At 34.2% G+C, this 13,017-nt stretch overlaps 1 protein-coding gene across 1 annotated transcript in view; it reads left to right on the forward strand.

The window, feature by feature from the left end:
- LOC143079719 (GPI-anchor transamidase component PIGT-like) overlaps positions 1-13,017 on the forward strand; it is a 131,674-nt gene that overhangs the window by 11,988 nt on the left and 106,669 nt on the right. Inside the window, exon 2 of the mRNA XM_076255260.1 lies at positions 8,629-8,806. Coding sequence (XP_076111375.1) covers positions 8,629-8,806 — 178 coding nt within the window. The remainder of the gene's footprint in view (positions 1-8,628; positions 8,807-13,017) is intronic.

Consider the following 13,017-nt stretch of genomic DNA (forward strand, 5'->3'; position numbering starts at 1 on the left):
AATTGCACAATATTGTGCAATAGCAATTAATTTTCAATTGGAGTTATCTTTATTTGTATAGAATAGTAGTTGATAATATATGTTGGAAATTTGCCAGACATGACTATGATGTCATTTTCTATTTTTATTTGCCAATAACTTTATGTAAATAACTTCATTGGAAATTTGCCAATATAAAATGTTGCTGATGAAGCTTTTTTTCTTTATCTTATCTAAAATGTTTTTAGATAATGTATGTTGGACATTTGCCAGACATGACTATGATGTCATTTTCTATTTTTATTTGCCAATAACTTTATGTAAATAACTTCATTGGAAATTTGCCAATATAAAATGTTGCTGATGAAGTTTTTTTTATTGTTTTATACAATAAACAATGTATATTCACTTTTACTACCAACCAATCTTTACCATTCAGTGATAACAAGCACTTTATTTTACATTTTAATATTTTATGATGTATTTAAAAGAGTAGTTATTGTTGCAAACTCCATTAGAAATTTGAATTGATATCAGTTTTGGAAAAAGGGAAGCGGGGATGTGAAAAAAAGGGGGGGGGGTTAAATTTTTCTCATTTCAGATTTCATAAATAAAAAGAAAATTTCTTCAAACATTTTTTTGAGAGGATTAATATTCAACAGCATAGTGAATTGCTCAAAGGCAAAAAAAAAACTTTTAAGTTCATTAGACCACATTCATTCTGTGTCAGAAACCTATGCTGTGTCAACTATTTAATTTTAGATTTAAAAAGTTTGAAGAAGAAATCTTTAATTGATTTGTAAAATCTTGACATTTGTTTTGTGTAAAAAAAACCCATGTAATGTCAAAAATTTGATCACAATCCAAATTCAGAGCTGTATCACGCTTGAATGTTTTGTCCATACTTGCCCCAACTGTTCAGGGTTCGACCTCTGCTGTTAACTGGCTATAAATGACTGAAGTGTTCTTTGTACAACTTTAATCTAAACCCACCAAGTCACTGTAAATACAAAGATACATACAAATAGAACTAAAGATTATATAGACTAAACTATGATATCTAAACTACTAAACTAAATAGTTAACAATCTGATCCTTTCTCTTTCTTAAGTAGATGTAAAGTTTATAAAATGAAAATAAAAGTTTTGTAGATATTGCTGATCACATTATAACTAATTTTCTCTTTCTGTTTTTTTTTTAACTACTGTTCTCGAATATATGTATATCACTATTGTAAGTGTCACATAATCAATGTCAAGCTATTTCATGAAAACGGTATTTACAAGTCCAGTTTCAAAACAATATAGAAGGTTCTGTGCGCTGGCACCATGCTTGGTCAACACGCTTGGTCAACACATTAGCTATCTGCTCTTTTGTTTCAACCCAATGAACGGTAAGCTCTCCTTTTTGAATCATCTCCTTGATGCAACTAATTTCGAGTCGCAGTCTTTTTTCAGATACATTTTTCTTAGAATGAACAGCTTCATAAAGATCCTTATTGTCAATCACACATCTTACTGAAATACCTCCTTCTGTAGTACATTTATTGAAAACCAGTTCATTATACAGAGTAGCTAGTGATGTAGCACAATCTATACCATCGGCTAAAGCTAAAACTTCACTAGCTAGTGTACTTCGAACAACCCTTCTTATTTTCTTTGACTGTCATGTAATTGGATTGATTTTTCCATTTTCACCTAGTAGCATTATTACAAACCCTCCTTGACTTCCCCCATCAGGAAGATTACCAAAAGAAGCATCGGTATATAATAAAAGTTCTACATGTTCTCCAAGTTCCTTGAAATGAAGAGACACTAGATCGTTTCTAACTTTTCTTAAAAGCTTGTTCACTCTTTTGAAGTCTTCAATAGTACTTGTTTTTAACTTTGATGCTATCATAGCGATGTCAAAAGCAATATCAGGACGAGTTTGTTTTGCAAGCCACAACAGTTGTCCAACTTTTGATCTAAGAACAGTTTGTTCGACTGATGAAAGCTGAGAATCACTTGGCCTTTTTCTATCAATTGAGACTGTCTTTAACACTTCAACATAATCTTTCTGACTCAATATTATCTTATCATCTGCATGACTTAGACCCAGTCCTAAATATTTGAAGGATTCTGAAGCGTCTTTTCCGACACTGAACTTTTCTCTTATTTTCGATATAATCTCAGTTTCAAACAAATTGGTTCCTGCCCACAAAAAAATCATCAACATGAACTGCAAGAACACCAGCCAGACCATTTGAATTATACCAGTAAAATACTGCTGGATCAACTTTAGATTCAGTACCTCCACATTCATTTAGGGTTTTCTTAACCTTTTTATACCATTTCAAAGAAGCATCTGCAAGACCATACACACATTTCTCTAAAAGCCAGAGTTTTCCATTAGCATTAGCTTCTTTCGGTGGACGAAGATGAACTTTTCTTTGCATTTTCTCCCCTTGCAGAAAGGCAGTTTTAATGTCTATGGAATTGATGGACCATTTCTTTTGCATTATGATTGAAAGAATGAGTCTAAGAGATTGTTTGTCACATGTAGGAGAGTTCTTCTGTATTTCATCCAAACAATCTTCTTCAAAACCTTTTGCAACAAGTCTTGCTTTCCTGTATATTTCATTTTCAGCTTCTTTTATAGTATATACCCATCTAGTGGATACATATGACTGACCATAGTCTTCAACTTCTTGATAAACATGATGTTTCTTCCAATTTTCAAGTTCAGCTTTACGAGCATCACAAAAGTCAATCTCATTGAATAATGCTTCTTCTGATTCTTCGTCATCCTCTGTATCCTGATCTGTGTCAGACTTTACAACTTGCAATTCATCAACCGTACTTAAGTCTATTGATAACTTGTCACCTTTAAGCTCTTCAGGTTTCCTATATTCTACATTGTACCAATTCTTTTTACTAGATGATGCTTTACCAGCTCTACTCAGAACAACTCCTTCTCGTGGAGTATCATCACCTGGCATTTTAAAGTTCACTTTCTGGTCCTTTTTTAAAAGTAATGCTTTATTACACTTAGAATTAACACTTCTACTGTGTACTGAAGTTGCTTGCTCATTACTCTGTTCTCTCACTGGAGTATCTTCATGATTATCATTATCAAGCTCCGAGTCACCTCCTGATCTACTTTCGTCATAAGATTCATGCCCTTGATTCACAGGATTATCGCTGTCTATTTCAGAGTCACCTGCCTGACTTCCTAATTCAGATTCATGTCCTTCTACTTCATCGCCACTTTCACCATGTTCATTATTTGACTGATTGTTGACATGAGAGTCTTCCTCGTCATCACTATCATAATAAAGGACTTCATGCTCAGCCTTATTCTTGTTTAAGTTTGAGGTTTTTAGACCTTCTCTCAATGTTACCCTCTTTTCCTGTTGTTTGTTTTTCTTATCTTTTTGTTCATCAATATCTCTTAAAATCCTACATTCATGCACTCTTACATAAGTTCCTCCATATCTTATAAACACAACAACATTGTCCTGTCCAATAACTGTACCAGGTCCTTTCCATTGATTGTCTCTAAGAAAGTATACTTTATCTCCATTTCTGAATTTCTCACCTGAGGGACGAACCTGCTTTCGAAGAGCACGCCTAATTTTCTCTGAGGATTCTGATGCTACAAATGCTTTCCTAGCCTCATGAAGACCAACTAAGTGTTTTCCCATTGTTTTACTCATTGTTTCTCCTTCAAGAGCTGGAGGTTTATTGACTAGTGTTGACGGCAGGTTAGGATTTCTTCCAAACACAATTTGATAAGGACTGTACCCATACACATTTACAAGACTATTTTTGGCATTTACAGCCCAGCTAATTGCAGTTTCCCAAGATAGATTTGAGCTTTCTCTGATTTTGTTAACTGTTTCAGTTAGAGTTGCATTATGTCGTTCTACAATTCCATTTGACCAGGGACTGTATCCTGCTGTCGTCTTAACTGACATGTTTAGATTTTCAGCCATATCACGAAAAATTTGAGAATTGAATTCCCCACCATTGTCAGTGTATACTCCAACTTCAGGAGCACCATATACACTAACCCATATCTGCATGAACTTGTCAACAACTAACTGTGAGTCTTTTCTCCTGATAATAGCTGCTGCACTCAAACGGCTAAACAAGTCAATTATGTGCAAATAGTAAAAATTATGATCAATCTCATGTAAATCCATAGCAACAATTTGGTTAAAATCATTTGCATGTGAAAAGCCCACTATTGGCTTTGGTTTTGGACGTTGGTACTTGAAACAGACAATGCACTTTGAGCAAACATCATTCACTATTGCCTTAGTATCTGAGTCAACTGAGCCTGCACTTTTCAATAGAGATAACAACTTTTCAGATGAGGCATGACCAAATTGTTTATGCAGTTTTGATATAATATCCCTCTTTCTTTTCTTAGAGAATCCAGAATCTACCTTCAGGATTTCCTCCTCACCCACTACAGAATCGGTCTGCCCAGTTCTTCTGTCTTTGATGTTTATGCAATAATGACCATTTGAGGTGAAATGAACATCAACTGGTTTTCCAAACATTGTCACTTTATCATTATGGAGATCAAGAACTGTTTGTGCTCTTTTCAAAGAATCTTTGCTCAATAATAGAGGTATTTCACAGTCAACTACTCCTGTGTCTATGTAACATTTTAAAGACCCAATTGTGGCAGGTAACTTCACGGACTGATAAGAATGTACTGTTTTACCGTCACCAAATTTGAAAGGTGTACTACTTTCCTTGCATTTTATTTCTTCATTAGCAGAGTCGAAAGTGTCTAAAAACTGATGTAACCATTTTGTCCCGCAAACTGTTTTGGTACATGCTGTATCTACAACTGCAGCATTAAATGCCTCGGCTACAAAAATTTCTTGAGGTGTAATGTTTTGTTGCGAAGTTGTAATAAGAGTTATGTTTACAGTTTCAGATGTGTCTGTTTGTTCCTCTGTAAGTTTAACATCATAGGTTTTATGTGGACAATCCCTGAACCAGTGATATTTTGAATCACAACATCTACAACGAGATATGCTTCCATTTATAGTTGGATTAAGTTTGGATTGAGTATTTCTTTGATCAAATGACCTATTCATGCGATTGCGAGCACCAAATCTCCTTGAACTACGCCCTCTATCAAAACGATGTTCTCCTACAAATGCAGATTCTTCTTTAACAGTAACTACATCATTATCACTCTGTGATTTTGATGCAAATATCCTATTAAGGGCTGCCTTCATGGTTTCAAACTTTAAATCAGAACATGCAGTTAAAGCTAAATGTCGATCACTTTCACCAAGTCCTGCATTATCTAAGAGTTTAAATGCTAATATTGCATCAGGAAGTGGCATGTCATATTTCTTGCATTTGTTATACTTCTGTTCAAACTCAATTATATAGTCACACATTTTAATCGATGATTCCCTGTGATACTTATCAAAAGCTGTATATGCTGCATAAGCTTGATCTGTCTTGTCCTTTTCAAACAATTTATCTAATTCTATTATCAATTTGTCAACTCCTTCATCAACATTCAAATCCTCTGGTGTTATTTCTAACGCTACTTCTCTTGGCTTCCCTTGTAACGACAGCGCAAGTGCTAGGCCTCTCTTCTTTATGTCCAATTCTGTAACCAATTGCCACATCTTCACTTCATTCTTCCATTGCTGATATGACTTCTCCTTTGTCAAGCTTGGTGGGTTCTTATAACTCAGAGCCGTCGCCATCTCGCCGGATGTTGTGAGCTCTGCTACCACTGTTAACTGGCTATAAATGACTGAAGTGTTCTTTGTACAACTTTAATCTAAACCCACCAAGTCACTGTAAATACAAAGATACATACAAATAGAACTAAAGACTATATAGACTAAACTATGATATCTAAACTACTAAACTAAATAGTTAACATCTGCGGTCGTATAAAGCTGCGCCCTGCGGAGCACCTGGTTGGAATTTGGTCCTTGTTTCAAAATTGGTCCACATTGAGGTGCAAAGGGTCCAAAATTAGATTAAGCATATCAAAGAACCCCATATATTCAAATTTTTTTTAAAAATCAAACAAAGTTTTATTTTGGACCCTAATTTGGACCAAATTTAACTTTGAATTTAACTTTGATTTCAACAAAAATTGAATCCTTGGGGTTCTTTGATATGCTGAATCTAAACATGTTTTTAGATTTTTGATTATAGGCCCAGTTTTCAAGTTGGTCCAAATTGGGGTCCAAAATTAAACTTTGTTTGATTTTAACAAAAATTGAATATATGGGGTTCTTTGATATATGCTAAATCTTAAACCATGTACTTAGATTTTTGATATTTAGGCCCAGTTATCAAATTGGTCCACATTGAGGTCTAAAGGGTTTAAAATTGAACTTTTTTTGATTTCATCAAAATTGAATTTTTGGGGTTCTTTGATATGCTGAATCTAACCATGTATTTAGATTTTGGATATAAGACCATAATAGGTAAATGTCCAATTTAAAGCTTTTAAGTTTTTAAGTTTAAGTTCTTAGACCATATTCATTCTGTGTCAGAAACCTATGTTGTGTCAACTTTTTAATCACAATCCAAATTCAGAGCTGCATCAAACTTGAATGTTGTGTCCATACTTGCCCCAACTGTTCAGGGTTTGAACTCTGTGGTCTATAAAGCTGCGCCCTGCTGAGCATCTGGTTTTGGGTGGGGTGGGGGTGGAGGGTTCAATTTGCAACAGCATGGTGTATTGCACAATTGCAAAAAAATGAATATAAATTCAAATCATATAACCAATCCTAAGTTCTTTGACTACAGTAATTCTGTGTCAGAAAACCTATTACTGGTATGTGTCAAACATTTAATTACAATCCAAATTCAGACCTGTATCAAGTGCTAATATTGTGTCCATTTTTGCCCCAACAGTTCAGGGTTGGACTTCTGCAATTGTATCCAGCTGTGCTCATCGAAGCAATTTATTGTCCTGTTGAAAACAGAAAAATAAAATGTAACACCTGAATTTGGTTTCTTGTGACCTTGGCATAAAAACTACAAACCAGAGTAAAGGAAAACCTCGATAAAACAATAGTGAGTCCAGTATACTAAAACTCAATATTCCAAATTTTCTGAAACAGCAGAATTTATTTGCAGGGGGAAAAAACAGAAAAATCCCTTGTCCCTGGTCTTAAAACAGATAATTTAGCCTGTTAAGGCTATGATTTTATTGTTTTATCATATATTTAGTACTAAAAACAGAAGTTTTGTTTATCTATTGAATAAAGGTTCTTTATTCAAGTCTGTATCTGACATCTACCCTGTATCGCATGGCAAACCCGTATTGATACCAAGTATCACATCCCTTTTGGAACACCTCAACATTGTTTCCAGAAAATCCTCAGTTGTAATCCACTTGAAATTTAAAAGACCAAAGATTTTATATATAATTTAATCTTTTTCTGAGACTTCATATATCTAACGACTTCAAATTTTGACATAGGATGTCTAGTTGCTGTACTTTCTGGCATGATAGCACATAAAATAAGTGTCAGCTAGGGAGCTAAGCAGCAGCAATCTCGTTATGAGGGTGCTGGGAGGGAAGGACAGCAAATTTGTTGAGGTCAGAATATTAATTTCAAACATAAAGGCGGCCAGATTATTTAAATAATCAAACAAAAATTTTGTAGAACAGTCATTTTTTCTGTTTTGTAGATTTCATCCTAAATGAAATTATATTTATACAGATCAATTGGATGGGGAATGTTCACTACATATCCCTCAAAACAACAACTAACAGGCTATTATTTGAACTTGGAATTATTTTTAATTATGGAATTTGCATAATTTCTTGTACTTGAGATTTTTTATAAATTCCATGTTTATTCTGTACTTTAATGTTCTGTGCTGCGCACAACACTTTCTATTACAAAGAAGAGAGCACATTTTCAATAGAATGTACACTATCTATACAAAATACATTTTATGGAAAGTGTTATGAACTGCTCAAAACATTATAATACCAAATAAACATGAAATTTATTAAAAATTTCAAGCACAAGAAATTATGCAAATTCCATAATTAACATGATTAAAAAATAATTCCAAGTTCAAATAATAGCCTGTTAACTGATAAGACTTTTTTCCGGATTTTCTCTTTATAAATATTGAACACCTTCGTAACTAATTACAAACATTTATTTGGGGTCAGAATATTTATTTTTCATGTGTGATATAAATGACAAGATTATATGTTTTTATCTAAATGGTAAACATAATATTTATTTCTAAAATCTGCCAGGCCCCTATCTCAAATTGTTATCCCCTTACATATAATGAATATTATTTTGTTATATATATGATAAACAGATCAATACATGGGAAAATCTGTGTCACATGCTGTATGAGACGACTCGACCAATATCAGACCTCAAGACCTTTGGCCCTTGGGATTGATATTTGTTTATCGTTGTGGTACAGCAAGTGATACAGATTTTGCCATGTATTCTATATTATATAGATACACATGTATATTGGTCTTATATTCAAATATATTTATATCAAACGAGAAAACTAACATCAACCTTTACAACTCCCTGGTTTCATCTGTAGTTCATTTTATGAAATCATATTGTATATATAATTTAATGTGAGGAAATTTCCTTTACTTTATCTTTTTCAGATACTCATTACAGATTATTTCCAAGATCTTTGGGTGATGTTCTGTCAACTTATAATGTACAAGAATTGCACTTAACACAAGCACAAGGATTTTGGAAACACAAGAAGTGGGGGTATCCTCCAGAAGATGCACCACCTGGTGTTGAATTATGGGTGTGGTTCAAACTTGGAACATTAAAGTAAGTAATGACTAAATGTTAAGGATGAAAGATTCTTTGATAGTTTTATATAGATTATAGTGGTATAATGCTGTGACATTGTTGGCATCTGTGTTTTTTATTTCCAAAGACATTTTTTAAGGTTTCCAGACAATTACTTCTGTAAAAGTATTATTGATCTTTATGACATTGTACCACATGGTTCCATTTATAACACAAAAGGAAAGTTTGGATTGATTTGGTGAGTGATTGTCCTAATGGTTAAGGAATAAAGAACCATAAAAGAGGGACGAAAGATACCAAAGGGACAGTCAAACTCATAAATCTAAAACAAACTGACAACGCCATGGCTAAAAATAAAAAAGACAAACAGAAAAACAATAGTACACACGACACAACATAGAAAACTAAAGAATAAACAACACGAACCCCACCAAAAACTAGGGGTGATCTCAGGTGCTCCGGAAGGGTAAGCAGATCCTGCTCCACATGTGGCACCCGTCGTGTTGCTTAAGTGATTACAAATCCGGTAAATAGTCTAATTCGGTAGGTCATATTCATGAAAGGGAAGGGGATTGTAGTTACGACGTAAGGAACATATCCGATATCATTTGTGAAACGGTTATTCCATAACGGTCAACCAACTCGTGATGGCGTCCGTAAAATTTACGAAGGGATGATTTCAACTTCACCATTTGGAACTTTTGGTTTAATAGCTTCCTTGTGAGCAGCAAACCTCTATCAAGAAAATCATGATAGGAAATGCAAGCACGGGAATATCGTATCAATTGGGAGATATATACCCCGTATGCAGGTGCTTCTGGAATGTTGCTACTTAGAAATGGAAAGTTCACAATTGGCAAGCTGAAATCATCTCTTTTGTCGTAAAGTTTTGTTTTCAACCGACCCTCATTGTCAATTTCTAGATGTAAGTCAAGATATGAAGCCGACTTAACTGTATCTGTAGTATCCTATATCTCTAGTTCGATTGGATAGATGCGTTCCACATAGTCACCAAATTTTGAATTGTTTAGTGAAAGAACATCATCTATATAGCGGAAAGTAGAGTTAAAGGATATTGCTAACTTCTTATCTTTCTTCCTAAGAAGTTCCTGCATGAAGTCAGCCTCATAATAATAAAGAAACAAGTCGGCGAGTAGAGGGGCACAGTTTGTTCCCATTGGAATGCCGACAGTCTGTTGAAAAACACGTCCTCCGAACGTAACAAATATGTTGTCAATCAAGAAATCAAGCATCTTGATAATATCAGTTTCAGAGAATTTTTTGTTTGAATCAGAGTGATTCTTTACAAAGTAGGATTTATCCCTCCCTAAGACAAGATACTTGTATCTACGTTGGCCATTCTTTTCTATGAAGCAAAGTAATATCAACTCTTTCAATTTGTCTTTTAGTTTGGAATGTGGAATACTGGTGTACAGGGTAGAAAAGTCAAATGTTTTAATACTGTTACAAGATGAAAGAGAGTTAGATTGTATGTACTCTAAAAGATCTTTTGAATTTTTAAGTATCCACATCTGATTCACGCCACCTCTAGAATAGGCAGTTTCACAATAACTTTGAAGCCCGTCTTTGATTGCTGATAAAATAGATGTTAATAATTTAGAAAGAGGTTTCGTGGAGCACTTGGAAGACCCAGTAATATACCGTTGTTTGTAAGGACACTTATGTAGTTTAGGTATCCAATACAGTGATGGAAGATCCAGTTCTTCATCTTTGGTTGAAATTCCAAAGGAACATAGAACAGACCTATGATTATCCAGGATTTCCTCTTTGGTAAGTGTCGTGAGGGTATATGTTGAGTTTCCAAGTGAATTGTCAATACCTAATTCGTTTATCAAGCAGTTGATGTAGTGACTTTTACATACAAAAACGATGTTATTTGGGGCTTTATCTGCGGGGACAACAACATATTTGTCATGGAGGTCTGATAGGTGTTTTGCAACATTTGGGTCTTTAAAGATTGACGTAGCATGGGCATTGATGGACCTATTCAGTTTCTTAATTCTGATTTGTATCAACGACCTCACTGCCTTAATCCATTCGGAAAGAGTGTCACCTCTTCCTTCTCGCGCTTAGCCCATTGCCTGGCATAATCCTCGACTGAATCCATCAAAATTTTAAAGTTGTATTTCCAATTGATGGATTTAGGCTCACGATATTTGGGACCTTTCGATAACACATTTCGTAGAGAAGTGTTATTAACAATGTTAAGGTCACCGGTAATAACGTGGCCAGCAGGATTATATGTGAATTTGGAACTAGCACAAGTGCAATCAGGAGGTTTAGACTTGAAGTCGTCAATATCGAGATCCTGCAAAACGCGTTTGTAATTGAAAATTTTAGTTGCAATAGGTTTGGTATAGGTATAAGAAATTATTGGTACAGACTGGTCTTTGAAATAAGGAGGTATTTTCGATTGCACTAATTTATGATGAAGGATATTGCCATAAACTGTAGGAATTAATAGTGTCCCTCATGCAATACTGTCCATGGACACAATTTCCTATAAAATATGTCCTCGGGTATGAAAAACATGAATATTATTTAATACTATAATTCTGTCAAGAGGACATTATATCTCAGGATATTGTGTTAACCAGGACAATTTTTATACGACCACAAAACAAATTTTGCGTCGTATATTGGTATCATGTTGTCATCCGCGTCGTCGGAAGACGCATTTAGTTTCTGGACAATAACTTTAGATTTAGTGAACGGATCTCTATATTTTTTTACCAGAAGGTTAAATACAACTAAAGGAAGGTTGGGATTGATTTTGGGGGTTATGGTCCCAATAGTTAAGGAATTAGGGGCCAAAAAGGGGCCCAAAATAAGCATTTTTGTAGTTTTCTAACAATAACTTGTGTTTAAGTGTATGAATCTCTCTGAAATTATACCACAAGTTTCCATACCATGACGGGATGGTTAGTTATGACTTTAGGGGGTTATGGCTCAAAATGTTTTGGAATTAGGGGTAATAAACAGACGAAATTAGGGGCAAAAAAAGGGGAAAAACTAGGTTTTCCGGACAATAACTTTAGATTTAGTGAATGGATCACTATAAATATTTACCAGAAGGTCCAATACCACTAAAGGAAGGTTGGGATTGATTTTTTGGGGTTATGGTACCGTCCCTATAGTTTAGGAATTAGGGGCCCAAAAGGGGGCCCAAAATAAGCATTTTTGTAGTTTTCAAACAATAACTTGTTTTTAAGGGCATACGATACAGTTGAGATCCCTCGTTGATTTTTTTCTTAAAATTTTGATAGAAGGTCAATTTTAATGTGTACTTTTCAAATATGCAAAGAAAAAAGTACCTTCATGACTTACTTTTTGAGATAATTTGGTTCGAAATTTGCATATTTGGAAGAAAATCCCTGAAATTTAAAAATTCCGAATTAAGATTGCTATATCCGAAATAAAGAAATTGACCATATTTTTGCGTCTTTTCGGAAGTGCAGAAAAAAATTGATCGTTGATTTTTTCCTGAAATTTTGGCGGAGTGTTCTTGAAACAGTACTTGATTGATTGCAAAAGAAAAATATTTGGATCCATGTGCTTGGTTTTTCAATAAAAGCCATATACCTTAATTTTTTAGGACGTCTGTCAGTATGGCGCTAAATTACGTTAAATTAAGTTTTAATTGCAAAAACGTCGTGTAATCATTCGCGCCGTACACGAGTTCGCTGTCAAGTATATGCAGGTGTTTTTCAAAGCGTTGATATTTATCATAAAAATTTATAAGATGGTTAATCATAAAATAGAAAAACATTTGTGCTAAACATTCACGGAACGAAATTTGGACAGGAACCTGTTCATAATAATAAAAAGACTATAAAAAAGGATTCTAGCAGATTTCTTTGTCAGATGTACAACAAAAAAGAAAACCTGATAGAAGTATAAAGGTGCATCTCCGTCCGACATTAGTTCTAAATTGCTTCATGTACTGTAAGAGGATAGACAACATTATTGACATGACAAAATGTGAACCAACTATGAATTAAGTGAGGCGATACCATAAATTGACAACAGTATAACCTTCAACAATGACAAAACCGATACCGTATCGTCAACTTTACAAGGTCCCGACGTACTTTGATTTTTATTTTTTTTACATTCAAAAGATAATCATCTTTCAAATTTAAATTATAAGCAGTACTTCTTGTTTTATAATAAGAGCTGTTTTGGTCTATTACATCCAGTTTCATATA

Source organism: Mytilus galloprovincialis, chromosome 6 (genome assembly GCF_965363235.1).
Source record: "Mytilus galloprovincialis chromosome 6, xbMytGall1.hap1.1, whole genome shotgun sequence".
NCBI classification, from domain to species: domain Eukaryota; kingdom Metazoa; phylum Mollusca; class Bivalvia; order Mytilida; family Mytilidae; genus Mytilus; species Mytilus galloprovincialis.